Genomic DNA, 25,389 nt, shown 5'->3' with positions numbered 1-25,389 from the left:
TTTCATATAAAATTCCAGGAGGAAAAAGAATAGAATATTAAGTCTGTGGTTAAAAGGGTAATAGTAAACACTAGTGACAGGATCTAGGTAGAGTGAGGGAAGTTGATAGAGAGGTGAGCTCAATTTATTTTATTTCCTTCAAAACATTAACCAAATTCAACTTCCAAATCAACTTTAAATATACATTCCTATTTAAACCTAAAGGACATTCTCTAGTCAATTTTCAAACCAAGTAGAACTAGGAAAGAGTTCAAATGTTAAAACTTCAATTTAACATCCTATCTTCATGTACTTTTTTTTTTTTTTTTTTTTGCAGTACGCGGGCCTCTCACTGTTGTGGTCTCTCCCGTTGCGGAGCACAGGCTCCGGACGCACAGGCTCAGTGGCCACGGCTCACGCGCCCAGCCACTCCGCGGCATGTGGGATCTTCCCGGACCGGGGCACAAACCCGTATCCCCTGCACCGGCAGGCGGACTCTCAACCACTGTGCCACCAGGGAAGCCGTTCTTGTACTTTTATACTTCTTCTATATTACCTCAAAAATTATTTTCCCAGTATAAGTGTTTATTTTAAAAGTCTTTGGTTTTGTTACATAAATATATATTTTTAAGGCTGAAGGTTTTTGTATTTTTCTAAAGTTTTTTTTTCTTACATCATATATGGGGATCTCACATTTCCCCAAGATGCTTCTTAAATATTCCTTTCAAATGCCAAGTCTGTTAAGCCCTTTGTTTATATAAGCTATGTCTTCTAATGTGTTCCAAAAATTCCTAAAAATAAGTTTCTTTATCTCATTCTTATGAAAACAACTCGCAACCACTCTGCCACCAGGGAAGTCCCTTAAAAGGGTTTTATTAATACAATTCTTTCCTAGAACGTTACAGTTTCACATATAAAGACAGACCATTTCTATTTAGTCACACTGACTCCAGCAGTAAATATTTTTACTAATTTCAATTTCATTTCTTCTTTTTTAAAAATAAGATTATTTATTTATTTATTTATTTATTTATGGCTGAGTTGGGTCTTCGTTGCTGTGCACAGGCTTTCTCTAGTTGTGGCGAGCGGGGGCTACTCTTCATTGTGGTGCGCGGGCTTCTCATTGCAGTGGCTTCTCTTGTTGCGGAGCATGGGCTCTAAGTACACAGGCTTCAGTAGCTGTGGCACGCAGGCTCAGCAGGTGTGGCTCATGGGCTCTAGAGCACAGGCTCAGTAGTTGCGGTGCAAAGGCTTAGCTGCTCCGCAGCATGTGGGATATACCCGGACCAGGGCTTGAACCCGTGTCCCCTGCATTGGCAGGCGGATTCTTAACCACTGCGCCACCAGGGAAGTACCTCATTTTCATTTCTTATGATAGTTTATCACTCTGTGTGTGTGTGTGTATATATGTTTGAATACACACACACACACACACACACACACACACACACACAAATATATAAACATACCCACTGTGTATTTGTTATATATGTAATTAAACTCTAAAATCTATTTGTTTATTGTCTGTATCTCTTTTTTTTTTTTTGCGGTATGCGGGCCTCTCACTGTTTTGGCCTCTCCCGCTGCGGAGCACAGGCTCCAGACGTGCAGGCTCAGCAGCCATGGCTCACAGGCCCAGCCACTCTGCGGCATGTGGGATCCTCCCTGACCGGGGCATGAACCTGTGTCCCCTGCATTGGCAGGCGGACTCTCAACCACTGTGCCACCAGGGAAACCCTGTATCTCTTTTATATATCTCGGCATCAGTATGACTCAACATACTAAGCTCCAGGAAGGCAGAGACAAATCTGCCTGGCTTTGAACAAGATCTAAAAAAGCCCCTCATCTCTAAGGGTCTGATGATGCCATTGATAACATCAATATAGACTATTTAAGCTTTTGATAGGTTCATACAAATAAAATCCCTTGTTTCACAGAAAAGTAACTGAAGTCTAGAATGGTTAAGGGATTTCTGAAAAGTCATGTAAACAATTAGTGGCAGAGCCAGAGCCAGAACCTAGTTTACAGGTTTCTGGCCCCATGTTCACTACACCATACCGCTTCCAGAGAAATCAGCTCAATTTAACAACTTTCACCACAAGGAGAAAGGTCAGAAATATAAACGTGTTATGACCCCTGCCTTCAAGAAGCTTGGAGACTTTCTGGAAAAAAAAATTCACACAAAATCTTAAGAGAACAATATAAGACAACATTATTAAAGGAAATAAGATCAAGGGCCAAAATTTACAATATAGACTTTAAAGGCTATGGAAGAGGAGGAGAAGGATTTGTGATGAGCCCCAAAAAGGCTGGCAAGATTTAGACAGGAAATAAGGAATAAAGAGAGAGATGGTGATAGTAAAGATGATCCAAAATCTTGGAAATAGAATAGACAAAATGCAAGAAACATTTAACAAGGACCTGGAAGAACTAAAGAGGAAGCAAGCAACGATGAACAACACAATAAATGAAATTAAAAATACTCTAGATGGGATCAATAGCAGAATAACTGAGGCAGAAGAACGGATAAGTGACCTGGAAGATAAAATAGTGGAAATAACTACTGCAGAGCAGAATAAAGAAAAAAGAATGAAAGGAACTGAGGACAGTCTCAGAGACCTCTGGGAAAACACTAAACACAACAACATTCGAATTCTAGGGGTCCCAGAAGAAGAAAAGAAAAAGAAAGGGACTGAGAAAATATTTGAAAAGATTATACTTGAAAACTTCCCTAATATGGGAAAGGAAAGTTAATCAAGTCCAGGAAGCACAGAGAGTCCCATACAGGATAAACCCAAGGATAAACACGCCAAGACACATATTAATCAAACTATCAAAAATTAAATACAAAGAAAACATATTAAAAGCAGCAAGGGAAAAACAACAAATAACACACAAGGGAATCCCCATAAGGTTAACAGCTGATCTTTCAGCAGAAACTCTGCAAGCCAGAAGGGAGTGGCAGGACATATTTAAAGTGATGAAGGAGAAAAACCTACAACCAAGATTACTCTACCCAACAAGTATCTCATTCAGATTTGATGGAGAAATTAAAACTTTAACATAGACAAGCAAAAGCTGAGAGAGTTCAGCACCACCAAACCAGCTTTACAACAAATGCTAAAGGAACTTCTCTAGGAAAGAAACACAGAGAAGGAAAAGACCTACAATAACAAACCTGAAACAATTAAGTAAATGGTAATAGGAACATACATATCGATAATTACCTTAAATGTAAATGGATTAAATGCTCCAACCAAAAGACATAGACTGGCTGAATGGATACAAAAACAAGACCCATATATATGCTGTCTACAAGAGACCCACTTCAGACCCAGGGACACATACAGACTGATAGTGAGGGGATGGAAAAAGATATTCCATGCAAATGGAAATCAGAAGAAAGCTGGAGTAGCAATTCTCATATCAGACAAAATAGACTTTAAAATAAAGACTATTACAGGAGACAAAGAAGGACACTACATAATGATCAAGGGATCGATCCATGAAGAAGATATAACAATTGTAAATATTTATGCACCCAACATAGGAGCACCTCAATGCATAAGGCAAATACTAACAGCCATAAAAGGAGAAATCAACAGTAACACAATCAGAGTAGAGGACTTTAACACCCCACTTTCACCAATGGACAGATCATCCAAAATGAAAATAAATAAGGAAACACAAGTTTTAAATGATACATTAAACAAGATGGACTTAATTGATATTTATAGGACATTCCATCCAAAAACAACACAATACACATTTTTCTCAAGTGCTCATGGAACATTCTTTTTTTTTTTTTTTTTTTTAATTTTTTTTTTATTTTTTACTTTTTAAAATTTTTTTCATGGAACATTCTTCAGGACAGATCACATTTTGGGTCACAAATCTAGCCTTGGTAAATTTAAGAAAACTGAAATCTTATCAAGCATCTTTTCCAACCACAACGCTATGAGACTAGATATCAATTACCGGAAAAGATCTGTAAAAAATACAAACACATGGAGGCTAAACAATACACTACTTAATAATGAAGTGATCACTGAAGAAATCAAAGAGGAAATCAAAAAATACCTAGAAACAAATGACAATGGAGACACGACGACCCAAAACCTATGAGATGCAGCAAAAGCAGTTCTAAGAGGGAAGTTTATAGCAATACAGTCCTACCTTAAGAAACAGGAAACATCTAGAATAAACAACCTAACCTTGCACCTAAAACAATTAGAGAAAGAACTAAAAAACCCCAAATTTAGCAGAAGCGAAGAAATCATAAAAATCAGAGCAGAAATAAATGAAAAAGAAATGAAGGAACGATAGCAAAGATCAATAAAACTAAAAGCCGGTTCTTTGAGAAGATAAACAAAATTGATAAACCATTAGCCAGACTCATCAAGGAAAAAAGGGAGAAGACTCAAATCAATAGAATTAGAAATGAAAAAGGAGAAGTAACAACGGACAATGCAGAAATACAAAAGATTATGATAGATTACTACAAGCAACTCTATGCCAATAAAATGGACAACCTTGAAGAAATGGACAAATTCTCAGAAATGCACAACCTGCTCAGACTGAACCAGGAAGAAATAGAAAATATGAACAGACCAATCACAAGCACTGAAATTGAAACTGTGATTAAAAATCATCCAACAAACAAAAGCCCAGGACCAGATGGCTTCACAGGCGAATTCTATCAAACATTCAGAGAAGAGCTAACACCTATCCTTCTCAAACTCTTCCAAAAGATAGCAGAGGGAGGAACACTCCCAAACTCATTCTATGAAGCCACCATCACCCTGATACCAAAACCAGACAAAGACGTCACAAAGAAAGAAAACTACAGGCCAATATCACTGATGAACATAGATGCAAAAATCCTCAACAAAATACTAGCAAACAGAATCCAACAGCACATTAAAAGGATCATACACCATGATCAAGTGGGGTTTATTCCAGGAATGCAAGGATTCTTCAATATACGCAAATCAATCAACGTGATACACCATATCAACAAACTGAAGGAGAAAAACCATATGATCATCTCAATAGATGCAGAGAAAGCTTTTGACAAAATTCAACACCCATTTATGATAAAAACCCTGCAGAAAGTAGGCAGAGGGGACTTTCCTCAACATAATAAAGGCCATATATGACAAACCCACAGCCAACATCGTCCTCAATGGTGAAAAACTGAAACCATTTCCACTAATATCAGGAACAAGACAAGGTTGCCCACTCTCACCACTCGTATTCAACATAGTTTTGGAAGTTCTAGACATAGCAATCAGAGAAGAAAAAGAAACAAAAGGAATACAAATTGGAAAAGAAGAAGTAAAGCTGTCACTGTTTGCAGATGACCAGACACTATACACAGAGAATCCTAAAGATGCTACCAGAAAAGTACTAGAGCTAGCTAATCAATGAATTTGGTAAAGTAGCAGGATACAAAATTAATGCATGGAAATCTCTGGCATTCTTATACACTAATGATGAAAAATCTGAGAGTGTAATTAAGAAAACACTCCCATTTACCATTGCAACAAAAAGAATAAAATATCTAGGAATAAACCTACCTAAGGAGACAAAAGACCTGTATGCAGAAAATTATAAGACACTGATGAAAGAAATTAAAGAAGATATAAATAGATGGAGAGATATACCATGTTCTTGGATTGGAAGAATCAACATTGTGAAAATGACTCTACTACCCAAAGCAATCTACAGATTCAATGCGATCCCTATCAAACTACCACTGGCATTTTTTTACAGAACTAGAACAAAAAATTTCACAATTTGTATGGAAACACAAAAGACCCCGAATAGCCAAAGCAATCTTGAGAATGAAAAATGAAGCTGGAGGAATCAGGCTCCCTGACTTCAGACTATACTACAAAGCTACAGTAATCAAGACAGTATGGTACTGGCACAAAAACAGAAATATAGATCAATGGAACAGGATAGAAAGCCCAGAGATAAACCCACACATATGGTCACCTTATCTTTGATAAAGAAAGCAAGAATATACAGTGAAGAAAAGACAGCCTCTTCAATAAGTGGTGCTGGGAAAACTGGACAGGTACATGTAAAAGAATGAAATTAGAACACTCTCTAACACCATACACAAAAATAAACTCAAAATGTGTTAAAGAGCTAAATGTTAGGCCAGACACTATAAAACTCTTAGAGGAAAACATAGGCAGAACACTCTATGACATAAATCACAGCAAGATTCTTTTTGACCCACCTCCTAGAGAAATGGAAATAAAAACAAAAATAAACAAATGGGACCTAATGAAACTTAAAAGCTTTTGCACAGCAAAGGATACCATAAACAAGACCAAAACACAACCCTCAGAATGGGAGAAAATAGTTGCAAATGAAGCAACTGACAAAGGATTAATCTCTAAAATTTATAAGCAGCTCATGCAGCTCAATAACAAAAAAACAAACAACCCAATCCAAAAATGGGCAGAAGACCTAAATAGACATTTCTCCAAAGAAGGTATACAGATTGCCAACAAACACATGAAAGAATGCTCAACATCATTAATCATTATAGAAATGCAAATCAAAACTACAATGAGATATCATCTCACACTGGCCAGAATAGCCATCATCAAAAAATCTAGAAACAATAAATGCTGGAGAGGGTTTGGAGAAAAGGGAACCCTCTTGCACTGCTGGTGGGAATGTAAATTGATACAGCCACTATGGAGAACAGTATGGAGGTTCCTTAAAAAACTACAAATAGAACTACCATACGACCCAGCAATCCCACTACTGGGCATATACCCTGAGAAAACCATAATTCAAGAAGAGTCATGTACCAAAATGTTCACTGCAGCTCTATTTACTATAACCAGGACATGGAAGCAACCTAAGTGTCCATCGACAGATGAATGGATAATGAAGATGTGGCAATATATACAAATATTACTCAGCCATAAAAAAACGAAATTGAGTTATTTGTAGTGACGTGGATGGACCTAGAGTCTGTCATACAGAGTGAAGTAAGTCAAAAGTAGAAAAACAAATATTGTATGCTAACACATATATATGGAATCTAAGGGGAAAAAATGTCACAAAGAGCCTAGGGGTAGGACGGGAATAAAACACAGACCTACTAGAGCATGGACTTAGGATATGGGGACGGGGAAGGGTAAGCTGTGACGAAGTGAGAGAGTGGCATGGAAATATATACACTACCAATCGTAGGGTGGATAGCTAGTGGGAAGCAGCCGCATGGCACAGGGAGATCAGCTAGGTGGTTTGTGACCACCTAGAGGGGCGGGATAGGGAGGGTGGGAGGGTGGGAGGGAGGGAGACGCAAGAGGGAAGAGATATGGGAACATATGTATATGTATAACTGATTCACTTTGTTATAAAGCAGAAACTAACACACTATTGTAAAGCAATTATACTCCAATAAACATATTTTAAAAAGAGAGAGAGAGAGAGAGAGATGGTGAGAGAAGAGGTGACAGCATCAGCCTAGGCAAGAGTGAATAAATATGGGAAAACAATATGGAAATCAGTCTGACTAGGGGAAGAACACTATACTTCACTTTAACAGACACAATTCTTGCCCCAAGCCATCTAAAAAGGAATTGGAGGGAAATCTGGAGGATTTAAGTATTCATAATGAATATCTCACTTAGCAGGAAGCCTAGACTTTAAATTACAAGATTAAATACATTGAATTTTTCCCGAGCCCTGAAAAATTAGCAGCGGATAGCAGACAAACTTCTGAATCCAAAGATTTATAATCACACAGTGCCTGCAAAAGTAGTAACAATCTAATCCTGTTTTGTCATCTTGTTACCTCAAAAGATATTTACTAAGTGTCTGTTCTCAAGAACCAGCTGCTTAATCAAGATATTCTGGGATGCTGTCAAAATAGAACACTCACTAAGGTGCCACATAAAATTATGCTTAATGTTCCAGGCAAAAATGTGAAGCAGAGAAGCTGTGTATAAAAATTCAGATCCTCCATGTTAACAGTAGCCCAGGAGCTTGCCTTTATGGAAAGCAAACACCATTCTAAACCAAGTTACCACTTTTATATATCTCTAGTTGTGTTTATATCTCTAGTTGTGTTTCAAAGTCCTGCTTTTATTTTGACAGCATCAACAGAAAACCTGCTGCATACCACTACATAGATGGGAGAAGTGAGTCCTTCCAAGCTGCCTAGCTCATCCTTCTAATATACCTCAAGAGAGTGACGTGGTTCAAAACCATAACTTATGCTGTGACAACTGTACTCTGAACTTTTAACTGTACATTTAAGTAAATACTACCATTAGCTTAAGAAATAAGGAACTCTATCTCCACCCTTGAATGTGGTCACTGTTCCACTCGCACCTGTCTATCCAGTGTGGGGGCTTCCCTAGGAATCACTCACCTGCACAGATCTGAACGTAGTAATGAAAGGCAACATGATATGATAGCCTGGTCCACTGGGGCTAGTTAGTAAAGCTCCTCCCCTGCAAAAAGATGTTTCAATTTGACAAGATTATAAAAAGAGAAATTCTCTTTCCAAATCTAAAATGCTATAATAAATATTCACTCTTACTCATGCTATTGATCTACCAAAGCCTCACTAATATGAGTTACTAATGATGAACAACTGCTGGTCCCTAAAATATCTGCCACACCTACAAAAGCGAAAATATCAAATTAAACTGCCCATGTTACACCTTGTTTCACAAGTTCTACCAACCATACCTCTGGGTCTCCAGCACCACTCTCAGGTATAAAGATTCTCTTTGGTCTTTAACCTTTTGAGAACTACTTGTGAAAAAAATTCGAATGGCTCTCAGCTGATGTACTTTAATTGTACACAGCGTGAGCCAGATCAAAACACAATACATTTAATCACCAGGCTGAAAAAAAACAGATAACACAAACTTTCAAGGAAGGAGAAAATTTCTGATGCTCAATATTCTTTTAATCTACCTACAAAGCAATTAAAATGTTGGGGGCGATTAACATACACACTACTATATATAAAATAGGTAAACAACAAGGACCTTCTGTATAGCATAGGGAACTATATTCAATATTTTGTAATAACCTATAATAGAAAATAATCTAAAAAATAATATATACAAATAAATATATATATAACTGAATCACTTTGCTATACACTTGAAACACAACATTGTAAATTAACAATTTAAACAATTTTTTTTAATAAAAAAAGAAACTTATTTGGAACAAAGAAAAAAATACTGGGGGCATAAAGCCTCTATAAAATCAACAACAACAAAAAATTAGCACGGAAAGATAAAGCGTGAGGGGATAAGACTACAAATAGATGTAAGTGTGGACTTGTTCACCAAATTCTGGAATGTGAGAAACATGAAAGCACATCTTGCAAGTTATAAAAAGGAGGTAATTTGGAGGCAAATATAAAAAAGAAGTCCTATTTTACATAATGAATAGTAAATTAACATAACTTACCTTCCTATCTTAAAAATATAAATAGGTTTGTAAAGAATTCATAACAAATAACTAATAAAAGATGAACTGTTTGAGGTCCATCCCTAATTTTTTGAGAGCCATACCTTGAAATGTTCTTTCCTTGGCTTTACTATCAGGAAGACAATGCTGAACTAGAGGGAAATAGAGACTAATCCGTCATTTTTTAAATGCCAGACACCCCACCTGCTAAGACATACCACTAAAATTGTATTTGAAATTAGTGCTTCACAGGGAAGACTGTTTCTAAGACTCAGGATGGATCTAAAAGTAGAAATATTGGTTTTATGGGATGACAGAAGCCAGCAAAAAGTTGAAGCTCTTTCAAACACATCGTTATTGCAATTTCTCCAAACTGTCCTCTGTCTATATCAAAAGAACTGGTGGTAACTATGTTGAAGGAAAAGCTATTCATCTCAGCTAGAGATCAACACATTCCACACCACGGCTTTCCACAACTTGAAACGACAGGGAAAGGTAGGAGGAGGATGTGTCTGTCACAGTCCTGTGTTTGTCTCCCGAGGTCCAGGAATTTAACAACTGTCATGGTCTTAATGGCCTTACAAGCCCAGACCAGACACCAGAACTTTTTAAAGGAATAAAAAAAAATCTAAGAAACAACCATAAACAGGACCAGAGTTTCTAAATAGCACCTACAGCTGCAAACTAAAAACCAGTACAGTTGTATGGAATTTAACAATGATTGATCCATTTCTTCAGCCACAGGTGGAGTCACCACTGCCTTCCACCCTTCATTTTTTCCTGCAAATGACTGAATTTACTGACTACTAGGAACAACTGCATGGAGTCTTAACCTCTGCACACAATGTACATAGCACTGAAACTGTCCAACACCTGGAGGATGCTCTGCAAAAGCCTGCCACAGCTCCCATACTCTCCCTAGAGCTGCGACGAAAGTCACTTCCTAGGACTGGAAAGAGCTCCCTGACACCGCAGAGAGAACAACTTCCCAGACTCTAATGCGAGTCTCCCTTCTACCTGCTCTAAAACCTGAGCTGACTGCACGTGCCGCTCACCTGTAGTACACGGCCAGGTGTCCTTCCTCGATCTTGTGGATGGAGGCGTAGAGGAGGACAACCACCAGACCCACCACTCCAGCCACCAGAACGCGTGCTTGAGTCATATTCATCCTAGCTCCTCCTGGATGAGGAAGGAACGGAGCCCCAGCCCCGTGAGTGACAGGCCTACCTTCCGTTTTCCACCTCGCCCTCCGGCGACCTCGCCCACTCCCGTAGGCCGAGCGGAGGAGTCCTGTGCCTCTTTCCCTCCTCGCAGAGCCCGCTTCCCCGTCGCCAACCCCTCCGCGCGAGCCGGCCCGTGGGTCGCCCCTGCTCGGTGAGCGTCTTGACACCACCCCCCTCCCAACAGCCGCTCCTCCCCGCCCAGGGGAAAGCACTAACTGAGAAGGGGGCCAGCTGCAGACTCCGGACAGACGCCGACCCCTCGGCCGCGCCTCACCGATCAGTGACGCACCGCCCCCCGCGTACACGTGAAGTCTCCACCCGGGCCGCACCAACCGCCGCCAAGAGCCGGCCCCGCCCACCCGCGGGGCACTGCGGCTGCGCGGACACGCGCACCGACGCCGCGCTCGACCCGCGACTAGAGACGGGGAGCGGACGGGACAAAATTCTCGCCGCCGCCCGCCGACCTATCTCGCGCGAAGGTACGTGGGCTCTCCATTGTGTACTGCTGGTTTCCTGCTCCGGAAGAGACGGGAAATCGGCAATGTGGAGTAAGGAAGGAGGCAGAGGAACGGAGAGGACCTCTGAGACAAGGGACTGGTCAGCGTGTTCTTGAGCAGTCACCTATTAACGTGGCAGAATGCTGATCCAGTGAGGTTTTTATGAAAGCCATCCAAGCAATAAGAACAGAATAAACTAATAAGCACGTAAACGTGCGTGTGTGTTGGAGGGTCCTCTGGGAAGACTGAAGACAATGAGCATTTGAGCTTCCTTGAAGCCTGTGTGATGGAAAGGAGTGGGATGCTAGGCTAGGCCCAGATTTTGAAAGGCTCGAATGCACTTTTTCTGTAGGGAGGGAAAACTGGATGGCTAGAGAATACAGACTTTTTCACTACATATTTTTCTGTTCTTTTAAATTATGCATTACCTGCATGTATTACCGGAAACAGGACAAAGTGAAAGAGTAGAGATGGGAATAAGAAAGATGGATACAAAGGAAATAAGGTCAGCATGTTAGAAGAGGTTGGGCAGTAATGGTGTAAGCCTTGAAAGGCTAGCAGTGGGACCACAACTGGACAAGGTAGACAAAGGTTGGAGGGCTCTGTAACCTCTTGGGCAGGGAAGTATGGGAAAGCAGTACCTTAGGGCCAGTGAGTCTACGAAGTGGCTTAGAGTGGCGACAAGAGACAGGGAAGCCAAGTTGTTAGGAAAGTGCAGGCCCAAGGTTACAATGGTAGTAACAGTGGAAATGGGAAGAGGTAAATAGAATCAATTAAAATCTTCTTTAAAGGAAGCCCTCCCAGACCACTGTACCTTCTCCCTTCAATAAATGCACTTACCTGTATCATTCATTTGACTTCTACTACCTAGGAATGTATGGGACCTTGTCTGTACCAGATAAATGTTATTTGCAGAGCTTAGCGATTTTAACTGATAAAAAGCAAAGAGAATAAAAAATAACTTGTCCAGCCTCTGTTTTCTGAATGGATTCTCTTAGTTTTTCATAATATTGCTTGAATTAGGGAATGAAATGGATATAATGCACAACTGACACTTAACTCTGAAAAGTTGTCAGCCAATAAATAGTGTTCAACTCATGTATCATAAGCAAATTTGAGATGATTGCACTATAAAAGACTTCTGACTCACACCACTTGCCCTTACATTCACACAAATCAGGCTAGCCTGAGATCATATCAGCCACAAACCATAAAAAGGCCCCACCCTCTACCAGATCTTTTATCAGTCATTACAATATATAGAAAATGCATGATCATTTAAAAAATCCTTTAACAATAATTTCATTCCAAATAAACATTCTTATTGTACTGCCTGTGTTAACTTTTCTGATCTTCCCATTTTGCTCAATATCTTCCAAGCAATAGGTACCCAATAAATGTTTATTGATTAAAACCTTCTAGAACTGGAGAAGAGAGAGACTACCTATTTTAACAGCTGGTAGTCAGAATGTCCATATTCAGAGAAACAGAAGTACCAGATGACTAGAGTTAGGAGAAGACAACCCCAAGGTCTCAAACTTAGATGACTGGGAAAATGACACTACTAGCAAAAATGGGGATGGTGTAACTAAGACAGCAGTTTATAGGGCAAGGTATGAGCACAGTTTTTAGACATGGATAGTGTCGACAGGACATCTCAGGAGAAAAGACTATATTAAAGAAGCTACCCAATACTGTCTTTACCGTAAGTCTTGTTTCATTCCTAAGGAAAGTACACTGAGAGCCCAGTATGTTATTCTGTGCTCCAACTCTGCTTCATAGAATCTTCACATTTTCCCAAAGCATATTCAATTATTATAATCTGATTTTAGTGAATAGAGGTTCAAAAAGTAATTTAAAAATTATTTAATACACAAAGTGAAAAACTGTCTAGAATACAAAAGAATTTCAAAATTCTTTTTAAACACATAACACCTAAATTATTTAACAGATGATAGATCCACAATCCTTTACCTGAAACCCTTGGGGCCAGGTGTTTCAGAATTATGAAATTTTCAGATTTTAGAAAGGTAATTCAGTGCATATACCATACTACATAAACCCCAGGCAGGGTCTGTGGCAGCACCCTACCCCCAAACAAGCAAACATGTTAATATTTCTACAGCAAAAAAAAAAAAAAAAAAAAAAAAAAAAATTCACACTAAATGGGATAGATTCAATGTCAGTTCACGTTGGATGTGCAAGCAGGTGAATTCTGTCACCAAGCTTATGAAAAACCTTGTTATCAGAACTTTTTGGGTTTTGGAATTACAGATCAGGAGTACAGACTTTTATAAATTTATATGACAAGACATGAAAGATTCCTTAAACAAAAGACCCATTTTTACAAATGAAAACACAGATAAGCTTTCAAATACATTATAAATTAACAGGCATCTTTTCTTTGATATTATTAAATGTACATCTTAAATACATATACACATAGCACACTTAAAAAGATCTGAACGAATCAACTGGTATTAAAGGCACAGATGCACAATCCCTTCTGTAGGAAAGGGATACAGTCAAATGTGCATTTGGGATTGAAATTTAAAATGGGATTAAACTAACTCCTTATGATGCCAGGAAAAGCACTGTTGAGTGCAACACAAGGAGGTAGGGTTTATTCTTCAAGAAGTACAATTCTACTTGAAAGCAGTCTCTTCCACAGAAACACAGGCAAACAATTTTTACTTAGAATACATATTAGTTGAGATTTTCTTCTCTGTATACACTACTTTGGCCTTATGCCCAAAAGTTAAATGCTGAAAGATAGTCAAGTTAAATAAGTAATGTTTTATCAAGTTTGAAGACAAATGGATTCCAACGATGCTCCTAAGTAGCTGTAGTATTTGAACAAGTCCACTGACTCATTAAATTCTATCTGTTCAGAGGTTAAAATTATCCAGAGTCAAAATATTGCACTGTGAAATCATGTGTAGTTTCTGATCATAGTCATTTCTTCCATTGATTGGTGTCTGAAGAATGGTTTCATAAGAGAAAAACAAATTTCCAACATTTGCAGCAACAACTTCATAGGTTTGGGACAGTCAGTAAATGGCAAGTCATTCTGTTAACCAACTCCAATCAAGATTCTAAAACCAGGCATGAAAAAGTTACAATTAGATATTGACTAAAAGTGGTAGGTATATGGGTGTTCATTTCTGCAAGTTTTCTGTATATTTGGACATTTTATAATCAAAAGGTGAAAAACCAAAAGTACAAATAAATTACAATTAAAGAGTTTAGGTTACCTTTTCTGCTAACTAAAAAAAATATTTCAGAGTTTTTATAAATATTTGAAGCAAATAATTAATGGAAGAGGAAATAACAAAGAATTAACATCAAGACTAAATGTAGTGAAAGTTAATTCAGTAAACATTTTATTGTAGTTTCTTCAAGTTTTAACAAATCAATAATTCACAGTAACTAAATCTTCATATAAACACTTCTATAAATTATAACCATATTAACGTTATTCTTTTGCACACAGCAGTTACTATATTTGAATTATAGTACAAATCATGTCCAATCTTTTGGAGAAAATTGATTGCTGAAGCAAAAAAGTACAAACCATTCGATTTCAGTGGTCACACTGCAAAGAAAGCTCACTACTCATTTAACTTGACCAAAAATGCTATTGTTGAAGATAACTGATGACATAATCCTAGTACATCCATGAGTAAGAGAAGATGGGGAGTTGAGGTCAAGCATTCTTCAAATGCTCTTTCCTCTGAGCTCTATTCCCCATCTGCATCCCGAATGCCAGATAAATCTAGCATGGAAAGTTAAATCCTTTGCACCCAACATACCTAAAACAGACATCCATATCCATATAAAACTTACCATCATACTGTTGCCTTGTTTCTCATTTGCTTCATGCATAATAGTGCTTAAAAGGCCAAGACAGTTCAAATTTTCTTCTATTATTTGTGCTAAAGTATCCCTGTGGAATGAAAGCAAAGAGGCATACGAATTTCCTCTATTTTCTGGTCTTCAGGGTCAGGATGATTCTGCCCTTCCGACAACACTGCAGCCCTGCAACCCAATGCAGCTGATTCCTGTAGTCTTCAGTTTCCTCATCCCTCCCACCCAGAGGCAAAAGTCCTGTTTGTTACTCCAAGCTGCTGCCTCTGCCCAGCTCTAATAATGAGTCCACTATAACTGCAATCCGATTTTCCTCTGAAATATAAGTGACACTTATATACAACTTTTTCCCCCTGAAAATGCTCACTGGGGGCGGGGGGAAGAGATCCTGTGGCACAGCTAGATGAAAGATCTCTGTTTCTGAAACATTTCCCTTTCCTTATAAGTAGTAAAAACATCAGCATGCTTACTTCAGAGATACACATGTAGGGGAGGAGATACAAAATTACAATCTTTTCTGCAAATATCAGGGAAGGTGAAAAAAACTGTTTGGAAAATACAGATGACAGCAATAAGAAAGAAAACAAGCAAGCTGATTCCTGAGGACAGCAGAAGAAACCTGTGATGGGGAGCTGCCCAGAACCAAGAAGTATCCCTGAAGTTTGTATTTGAAGGAAATCCTGAATTTGGTTTCCACCTTCTACACTTCCCTCTTCCATATGGCCTCCATCCTTACCTTTTACTAACCCTCAGTCCCTACCCGACTAGAATCAGTTCTAAGCCATGGAAGATAGTCAGTATTAGCTTAGAACTAAATTCTCATTCAGCTTATTCAACAGATAGAAAAATTGAGGCCAACAGTTCCCAATCCTTGGTGGTTAAGTACCGCAGGTACATTATAACTGAAGTTTTCCTTTATAATGTATTCCTACTGGAAAATGTATTTAAAAATTCCTGTTGAATATACTTTTTCAAACAACCACAACCTCACATTGAAAATCACTTGTATAGAGGTAACATTTGCAAACATTTGCATCCCCTAATAAACCTACATGCCTTTAATGAAAGCAAAAAGGTATTAAATTGTGTCAATTCTGATTAATGGAATATTTCCTCAAGTGCATATAATTAATTACAGCCTATGCTATAGCTGTGGATGTATTACATTGGGCCAAATGCATAATGACCCCATGATATACCCTGGAGCTTGCTTTAAGAAGATAAAATACCTGGTATCAGCTTGCCTTCCTGCCATGTGCTTTTCTCTCATAAAAGCAGAGTAGAGAATGTGCAACTGCATGACCTCCTGAGCAGTGATGTTACATGGCTGCACCTCTGCAAAACTAATTATGGGCAGAGCTTCCAGGAAATGCTGGTACTGTAGAGGTCTCCATGAGTTGTGAGAAAAGCAACAATACACAAGCTAGCAAAGAGCCACTGGCTCTGGATATGGCACATCTTATGCTGAGAAAAATAACAGAAATGGATAGTCATTCAGCTTTTAGCAGAAGAGTAGGAATTAAAAGAAAATATAGGACTTCAAACGAGTTATTTGCAAAAATGATTTAAAGCACTGAAAAAAGTCATTTTAGAAATACTATGTTATAAACTGAGTAGATTAAACTCAATTCCATTAGAGGGTTGGTCAAGGGCCCTAAAATGATAACTGCAAAAAGATAGCATAATTTCTCAGAGATAAATGGTTAAGTGAGGAACAAAGTTTGGCTAAAAGATTTGATAAGCTTAGAACCTGGACTGAGCTAATAAGAAGTAACATTTGCTGAAGATTCACTTCCCAAGCATTCTATATACACTGTCTAGCTGAATTTTCACAACACTTCCCATTTTACAGGTAAGGAAATGTGAACATTAAAAGAGTCAAGTTAACTGTATAAGGTTATTACAAAGAGACAATCAGGATTCAATCCTGGTCTATAAGGCAGTGAAGAATATGTCTTAACCACTGCACTCTACTGCCTCATTCCTACCACTGCTCTTGAAAATACAACTATCTATTGTAACAAAGTGAACCCACCCATCTTGAGGAGTTACCACGCATGACAGAGGATGTTCACGTTCTGCTGAAGTTGTGGGCAGCCATGCTGATGCCTGAGGGGCTACGCCTTCTAGACTGGATCCTACAAGGGACCGAGCAGAGCTCTGTGTCTGAAGGGGAAAAAAAAAAAAAAAAAAAAGATTACAAGCAAGCACCTCCATACATTCATATTCCTAAGACTTAACATTTCTATCACTGCTTTTATGCATAACCAGACTATTTCTGTATAAACTTATCTCTACTTTTACACACCCCTACTAACTATCCTGTCCTTGACCCCTTTCTTCATTGACTAAAACCAAATGTATCTATCCTTCTATTCTACTTTAGTTGGAATAAAAACCCCTCCAGTTGAACAAAGGACTGTTTTTTTAAACTAGTCAGGCACATCTACCCCCAAATTGGGCTGGGATACCACAGTGGTCTAGGGTTGAGAGGAGTATAAAAACAGGAAACCGGAAAGGAGAGAGATAATGAAAGATGATCATGAAGTCCTGTATCAGAATTGCTAGTGAGACACCAAGCAAAGAACATGAGCATCAACCCAACATAAAATACACACGTCTTCAAGAGGACACAGATCATGATGATAAAAATCCCTTTTGCAGGGAATAACAGCAAATCAATGTCATATTACATAATTCATTAAAAATTACTTACACAGGCAATTTTAAGGAGATGCCATATTTCTTTCTGCCTCTTTCCCTGCATAAACATGACAGTATTGTCAGCTTCTTTGATGTTACTGAGGGCCATTTCCACCTTGGGCAGTAGATCAATAATCTTCTGCTTACAGCCCAACAACTTGCTGGAGAGGTAAAATCTGTGTCAGACACTTATACATCCCCCAAGACTATACCCCATACTCCCAAACCCAGCTGGGGGAATGAATCACAATCAGCATAGATTTAATGACTGATCTGCAAAGCAATGCACACAAACAGGACACAGAAATGCATGCAGCTGTGGTTAGGGTTCCCAACGTACTGCCAGTACTCTTCCTGGTTCTAGTATATTTACCAGAAAAGGGTATTACACTTTGAAAGGAAAATGATAAAAGTATCCTGGCTTTTCAACAGGAAGGAAAACAATATTTCTACCTCAAATGACCGAACAGCTCCTTGAGAACCCGGTCCTGACTCTGCACAGTATGCACAATGATTTTCACCATCTCCGTGCTGTCGCTGTAGGAGTGATCTATAAAAGATCTCAGTCAGTAGGTATAACCTCTCTTCTGCGTGAACATATCAGCCTCCAAAACAAAAAATTCCTAAAACTCTGAAACTAGTTTTAATTAACATCTCCATTTATTTCAAAACTAAATTAAGATAAAAGATTTTAAGATTATATATCTATAAATAATCATATAACTAATAATGAAGTCTGTGTGTTTGTGTGTATATAATATATATATAGATTTATCACTGTATCTTCAGCTTTAAGAAGAATCATCTTGGCTATCCTTAACCCATACTAACCCAAGCCCCAGACACATATGCAGCTTTCTGGACAAGAGATCATTTTTTCTTGGATGATTAACATAATTTGTTTAGAAGCAGTAGGACAATTCATCAAACTTTCACTGACTCGAAGGAATCCCAGCTAGGCTTGCTTGGAATTTCATGTTTATCTACCTGTTTATACCCATGAAAACGTTGAAAAAAGCTGACCAACTTAAGTCAAATCTGATGCACTAATAAAAGGACCTGCAGACACCTCGAAAATTCAGTTTGAGGGCAGTATGAAATCTTAAAGAAAACTGCCAGCTGACAAATGTCCTCAAATGGGATGGTTGTGTGGTCAAAATGAGTGGGTTCTACCATTATAGATGCCATCTCATTTAAAAAACAAACAAACAAACAACTACAATTAACTGTAGTATTTCAGAAAATGGCTATTTAAGTTTTAAAACATTGGAAGGTTGCTCATGGATCATACTGGTATTTCCCCGGACAATAATTAGTCTCGAATGCAAAAATATTATTATTATTATTTGCTATTCTCTACTTAAAATTTTCTCATTTAACCCTCACAGAAGTCCTGTGAGACGGCTACTGTTGTTACTCACATTTTCCTATGAAAGGAGTATTGAAAGAGGTTTAAAAAAAGTTGTGTCCTTTGTTAGCACGGCAAAGACCTCACCTAGCACTCAACTTGATTCCCCACACATCTTTTTCTTTGTCTCTCCCTCAACAACAACCAGATAGAGACTCCAAAAAGGCTCCTCTCCAAACAGCACTTCTTCATAAATCCCACGGGCTAGGCCCAACAGCTTTCCCATATAACTAACTAGCTCTTTTAAATGGTCAAAGACCTCAGAACTTTAACCTATTCCAACATAAAGAATGAAGAAAGTTGGTTTTCACCATTTTCAGCTGAACAAAAGTCTCAAGGCAACTCTAAACTGGAAAAGACACCAAAAACCATACCTCAAGTATGATTACATAAGCCCCAACAACAGACACAATTTCTTGTCACAACTAGTTTGTCACTCAAGGTGACGATCAGTTCAAAGAAGCTACCTGGATAGCAAGTTTATTTCTAGGTCCTGTGATATGCTGATATGCATGGCTACTGCAAAGTTTTTATAAAAATAAACCAAACAGATGTTATCAATGACTGTGGGAAGTTAATCCACTGAGTCAATGGATGGAATTTTATATAACTTCATCTGTAATATCTGATTCATTGGCCAGAAGACAGAGTAATGAATATCGATTAAAGAAAAAAAAATTAGCCTTGCTCTATCTGAAATCTTAAATTTCAATATTTTACTCTAACCACAACTTTTATCACTTACATCACTTTTTTGTCAATATCTTCAATTTTTCTGTCCTCTTATTGTCAGCAAGATCCTAACCCTAGATCAGTCTAACCACCTGCTCTATCAGTTTCTGTATCCAAGCTACTAACTACTACCAACAAAAAAAATTATACTATCATTCTCTCTGTTGTAACTAATTCACAGGGTTTCACTTCTACTCTGGATTCTTAATAAATGTCTTGGATCAGCAACATCTGCTATTGCACACACCAGCTTTCAAAAATCTTTAGCATACTCCTTAAATCTACGACGTCACACCTCTTCAATTACCGATAACCCCACTTCTTACTTCGGGATAGGAGGACCTAAAGCAGTAAGATCCTCACCATCCAACCCCTATACCCACATAAGTGTCTGTATCCACACACATCCCCCCCTCTAATATCAGTGGCAACAAGCCCAACCCCTCCTACTATTCTCTGGAGTCAGCCCCTCAAACTTGTTCAGAGACTTCCCTCTCCACAGGCTTTTGGCCCCAAGCACATAAACAAGCTCATATCTTTCTTCTGAAAACTGACCTCCCTTGATTCTTCATCTCTTCCTAGCTGCTCACCTCTCTTCTTTCCTTAACAGCCAAGATTCTGGAAAGAATAGCCTAGATAACCAGTTCTCAAACTTACTGGTCTCAGAATACCTACACTCAAAAATTCTTAACAACTCCAAAGTGTTCTTCAGGAATTAAACTAAGAAATATAAAAATATTAATTTATTCATTTAAAAATAACAATAAACTCATCTATTAATACATTTTTATTCAAAATAACTGTATTTCCCCCTCAAAATTTAGTGAGAGCATTGGCATTGTTTTACATTTTTGCAAATCTTTTTAATATCACCACCAATCTTATCAGAAAAGCATTTAAGTATTGGGAAGCTGACAAATTTCAGCTGATGGACAGACGTTTTCCTACATTTTAATTTTTTGCTGGAAACATGGAATTTTATCATTGACAATACTGTTGGCTTTTTTCCTTCAAGTGATAGGCATGCTCCATTAATTTTTAGAAAATATCTGCCCCATCACCAAATCTGAATAACCGTAGTGTTTCTGACAGTCATTGTTCTAAGTAAAAATGGTGTTCCATTAAAGAAGAGGCCAGTCAACAGCAATGTAAACAACCGCTGAAGTGGTTTTCCTTAAGACAACCATCATACCTCTCAGTATGTAGCAGAAGCACTTTATGAGTACTTCCCATTTTGTCACACAGAATATTAAAAAGACATATACTCAAGGGTTGAGATTTAAATAGAAATTTTACTGCTTTATCAAGGACACTCTTAAATAAAACTGGTATTTTTTTAAACTATGAAGGCATGTTAGTGAAAATCAATGACTACTAGCATACTTTGGTGCTCGTGCCTTCATTCATGCTAACCAAGGTGCAAGCTGTTTACCCACCAAGGCTTTTGCAGCATCAGTGAAAATGTCAACATAGTAAAAAAGGCAAATAACATCCTAGTATTATGAAAACAGTTTTGACCTCACTGACTCCTCTGAAAAGGTTTCAGGAATCCTCAGGGGTTCATGAGCCACACTTTGAGAATTGCTGATCTAGACTGACTTCTCCGTTCCCTCCTGTCCCGCTCCCTCCTCAGCCAACTACAATCTGGCTTCTGTTCCCAAAAGGCCGTTATTTTACCAAGATCACCAATGATATCCAAAATACTAAGTCCAGTTAATATTTTCATTATCATTTTTATTACCCACAACTCTGTAGCATTTCACCCTACTGATCACTTTCTTTTTGAAACTCTCTCTGTCCTATTCCCATAATATCATTCCTGCTACATATTTGAGCCATTTCTCAATATTTGTAGGCTCTTCTGCTTCTAGCCATTTCTTGAATGTTGCTATTCCCTAGGATTCCATCCTTGGTTTTCTTATTCAACATACTTTTTCAAGATGATCACTTTATTCCTATGGCTGATTACTCTCAAAATAGCTAAATATCTAGCCTGGACTTCTCTACTAAATCCATATATATATGTACATGTCTCTGTGTGTGTGTATGCATGTATATGTATGTGTGTTTATATATACATGCATATATACATACATACATATATAATACTACTAGACATCTCTATCTGAATGTCCCACTGACACCTTAACATCAACATGTATAAAAATGATCTCATGTTCTTTTCCCATTAAGTCTGTCATCTTTCCTATACTTCCTATTATGGTGAGTGGTCCTACCATGCAACCAGCTGCTATAGCCAGAAACTTGGCAGGCATCCATGATTCTCTACCCCATCTCCTGCCACTCATATTAAATCCATCACCCAATACTATCAGTTCTACCTCCTAAATCTCTCTCTTGCCTTACCCTCCTCCTCTTCACCCCATTGCCACAGTTCAGGCTCTTTGCCTTAGCTAATGACGCACCTTATCCTGAGCCATGATTACTTCAACAACCTTATAACTAATGCGCATCTCTAGCCCAGCCTCACTTTAATCCATTACCCACAATTCTGCCAGAGCAGTATTTCTAAAATGCTAATCTGATCATGCCATTCCCCTGCTTAAAACTTTTTAGGGTTTCTCTCTGCCATCATGATGAAATCCAAAATCGTTACTATGACATACCAAATCCTTTATTATCCAGCCACATCTCTCCTTCTGAAACTACAATCCAGTCATGCTGCATCTCCTCAAACATGCTAATTGTTACATGTATATGTCTTTACCTATTATACTTATATATGCAAGAGCCTACCTCCTTTCACCGAGCTACTGCTACTTATCCTTTAAGGCTCATCTCAGATACCATCTCCTGCAGGAAACCTCCTCTATCCAACCCTGACCTCCAGTCAGGGTTAGATGCCTATTGTATATGTACCTCATGAATGTTTGTAGAAATTAACTGAACAAATTCTACTACAATAAAAACCAACATAGAGGAGATTTTGATATTTGTTAAATACAATTTAAGATGTATATTAATTTGCATGTTTGTAAATTTTAAGGTGTAAAACTTATGGGTTTTGTTTGTATTTTTACAATTTCAGTATATAGCAAATTAGGGCAGAGACTTCACCTTTTATTTCTTCTACAACCCTTCAAAACAAATCAGTTTTTAACTGAAGGATAATATCTTGCACATACATAATACTTTATAGTTTTCAAAGCACTTTCACAAACATCCTCTCAAATACATTGCCACATACAGTCACTGAGTTAGGAAAGCTAGGTTTCAAACCCATTTTGCAGAAGAGGGAAATGAGATACAGGGAGAAAAGGTTATTTGCCTGAGGTCACTTGGTCAGTAAAGTGCCCTATCTAGAATTCAAGCCTTCTGATTCTCAATCCAGTGCTCTTTCCAGCAGAACGTGCTCTGTATTCAGCAGATGTTCAACAGAATTGTTTTGGCAATGAAATGAGCAATCAGTGACCACATGCAGATGAAGGCATCATTTTCAAAGTAAATGCTCTGGCCTATTACCACATGGGCATCCCTCTGCCCATTCCACACCTGAACCCACAGTATCAAATCCTTTCCAATCTCTTTAATTTTGAGCCATACTTATTTTTTCCCGTCTTTCCACACATTTTCTTGCTTCCTCTTTCCCTTCTTGGAGTTCCTTTTTTCTCTTTCATTCCTTTCTTTCACTTCCCTTTAAAGTTTTTTCTCTTTCAATTTTCTTACTTTGCCTTCCTAATTACTTAAATTCTCACAAACTTAAAAGCTGTTGTACCAAAAACATCTCAATGGCAATACCAAAACTGGAATTTATTCTTCAGCTTATTTAAAATCCAGTCTCCTAAATTTGCTAGTGATGGTTTCCTAAAATGCCTTTGTATACTGTGAAAAAGTGTCTTACCTGAAGGTCTGTGCTTTAACTGCTTATATAGATCAATGGCACGCTGTTCCCTATGAAAGAAAAAAAAAAGGTTCTATAGGTGAAGATAGTTTAATGACTTTAATAATCCCCAACTTGAAATGAACAACATTATTTGAATAGAGTAATGATCCCATTTTAAAGCAAGTACATATTGCCAATGAATATTTTACAGAGCATTTCACTGGGTAATAAGCAAGATCTTAAGATGCAAAGTTTAATATATTAATACTTCCTACCTGCTCTGATCTACTATCACATATATAATATCCTTGCACCAGAAACACTTAAATGGGAAAAAATTATGACCTGTGATTAGAGAAAAAAAATCTCAAGTTTCTACTCAAAACACTTAGGAAGTTAACCTTATTTAGGGAATCTAATAAGACAATATCTTCCTTGAACCAGAAGTATGGTAAGTAGGGAAATAGTTTGTAACTTAGAATACTTGAAAATTTCTTAACACTCACATGAAAAGATGCTTTGATTTAAAAAGCAAAGGTCAACCCAAAGAGTTATTTCCAAAATTTCCTGTGACTAAGAAAGCACTTCCTTTTTAAATATGATGCCAATATATTGGGGGAAAGGAAAACTGTAGAGAAGAATCACATATAGACTTAATCTGCCAGAAATACAAAGAACGAATAATCTGCTACCAAAAATTACAGACACCAACACCAACAACACGAGTTCACCCTTACAGAGATTCCATCAAGTCTCCCTGACGTCGTCCATAGGGGCTCTTCTGTAGCTCCATGATTTCAGTGTGCAGGGACATGATCTGATCCTCCAGGTATCCAATGACACCCACCTAAAATATGATGAAACACAAAAGAAATGACAGGCTCACCACCACACAACACAAAGAACTCAGAGAATGACTTGCTGCAGTAAGAGAACTAAGTGATTTAATGCAAAACACTGATTTTGTTGAAGCCTTTTTATCTTTCAGATTATGACATGTAATTTTCACATGAGCACCAACTTATTCCTAGGCTTCTCTCTTTTCTCTCCTGACAACAGTAGACTACTAGCATTTTCTTTTTCCTCCTGAGAAGCAAAAAGATAAAAGTGTCACTAACAAGGAAAAGTGGCCATCAAAACCACCGCATCTCAGTTCTGTGATTTTCATTGCCTTTTGTTCCCAACTGCCTTGAATAAGGATGCAGAAAGATAAAGACATGGGATTTCCCAACCCAGGATACCAACCGCCCCACCCATGTCCTCAGGGAAGTGCTGGCATCAAGAAGAGCAACAAGTTAGTGGGACCACAGACAGATGTACCGGGTAAGGAAGGAATCTGCCACCTAGAGAATGATCTATACCTAGTGTGACCATATAATTTATTGTCTGAACTAGCATAATTTTGAGAGTATTATTGATAATTATGGCAAGACAGGTATAAACTGAAACTGTCCCAGGTAAACTAGGATGTCCAGCCTTCCTATCTAAACCAGTCACAAGAATAACAGTGATAACTACCATCTGTTATTCACTCCCATTTAATCTGTATAACCCTATTAAAAAAAGGTATAGTCCCTATAATATCATATGGAAACAGAAGCCCAGTGCGACTTCAATTTAGTCTCTTTTGCCCAAAGCCTTGGTTTTCATCCACTATGGTACTTCCCT

General features: G+C 38.1%; 2 protein-coding genes across 15 annotated transcripts in view; both read right to left on the bottom strand.

Annotated features, from left to right (window-relative positions):
• ERLIN1 (ER lipid raft associated 1) overlaps positions 1 to 11,079 on the bottom strand; it is a 46,503-nt gene extending 35,424 nt beyond the window's left edge. For 2 of the 11 annotated variants that reach the window (XM_067024872.1, XM_067024877.1), the window contains exons 1-3: positions 10,887 to 11,015; positions 10,503 to 10,626; positions 8,387 to 8,468 (exon numbers count right to left, since the gene is read on the bottom strand). In XM_067024872.1, the coding sequence (XP_066880973.1) occupies positions 8,387 to 8,468; positions 10,503 to 10,615 (195 nt within the window). In that variant the 5' untranslated portion in view covers positions 10,616 to 10,626; positions 10,887 to 11,015. Of the gene's footprint in view, positions 1 to 8,386; positions 8,469 to 10,502; positions 10,627 to 10,674; positions 10,837 to 10,886 lie in introns of those variants that run through there. The other 9 variants (XM_067024875.1, XM_059054776.2, XM_059054779.2 and 6 more) reach the window with 9 other exon arrangements.
• Positions 11,080 to 13,018: 1,939 nt separating this feature from the next.
• CHUK (component of inhibitor of nuclear factor kappa B kinase complex) overlaps positions 13,019 to 25,389 on the bottom strand; it is a 33,736-nt gene continuing 21,365 nt past the window's right edge. Inside the window, exons 15-22 of one of the 4 annotated variants that reach the window (XR_010838850.1) lie at positions 24,459 to 24,568; positions 23,740 to 23,789; positions 18,191 to 18,287; positions 17,751 to 17,898; positions 17,070 to 17,200; positions 16,264 to 16,498; positions 15,014 to 15,113; positions 13,412 to 14,262 (exon numbers count right to left, since the gene is read on the bottom strand). Coding sequence is in view for 3 of the 4 variants with exons in the window: in XM_059054700.2 (XP_058910683.1) it covers positions 14,233 to 14,262; positions 15,014 to 15,113; positions 17,070 to 17,200; positions 17,751 to 17,898; positions 18,191 to 18,287; positions 23,740 to 23,789; positions 24,459 to 24,568 (666 nt within the window). In the remaining variant the exon portion in view is untranslated. Of the gene's footprint in view, positions 14,263 to 15,013; positions 15,114 to 16,263; positions 16,499 to 17,069; positions 17,201 to 17,750; positions 17,899 to 18,190; positions 18,288 to 23,739; positions 23,790 to 24,458; positions 24,569 to 25,389 lie in introns of all 4 variants that reach the window. The other 3 variants (XM_059054700.2, XM_059054701.2, XM_067024870.1) reach the window with 3 other exon arrangements.

Source organism: Kogia breviceps, chromosome 2, assembly GCF_026419965.1.
Source record: "Kogia breviceps isolate mKogBre1 chromosome 2, mKogBre1 haplotype 1, whole genome shotgun sequence".
In the NCBI taxonomy this organism is placed as follows: Eukaryota; Metazoa; Chordata; class Mammalia; order Artiodactyla; family Physeteridae; genus Kogia; species Kogia breviceps.
The sequence above is the reverse complement of the archived record's forward strand: the minus strand, read 5'-3'. Positions and strand labels throughout refer to the sequence as shown.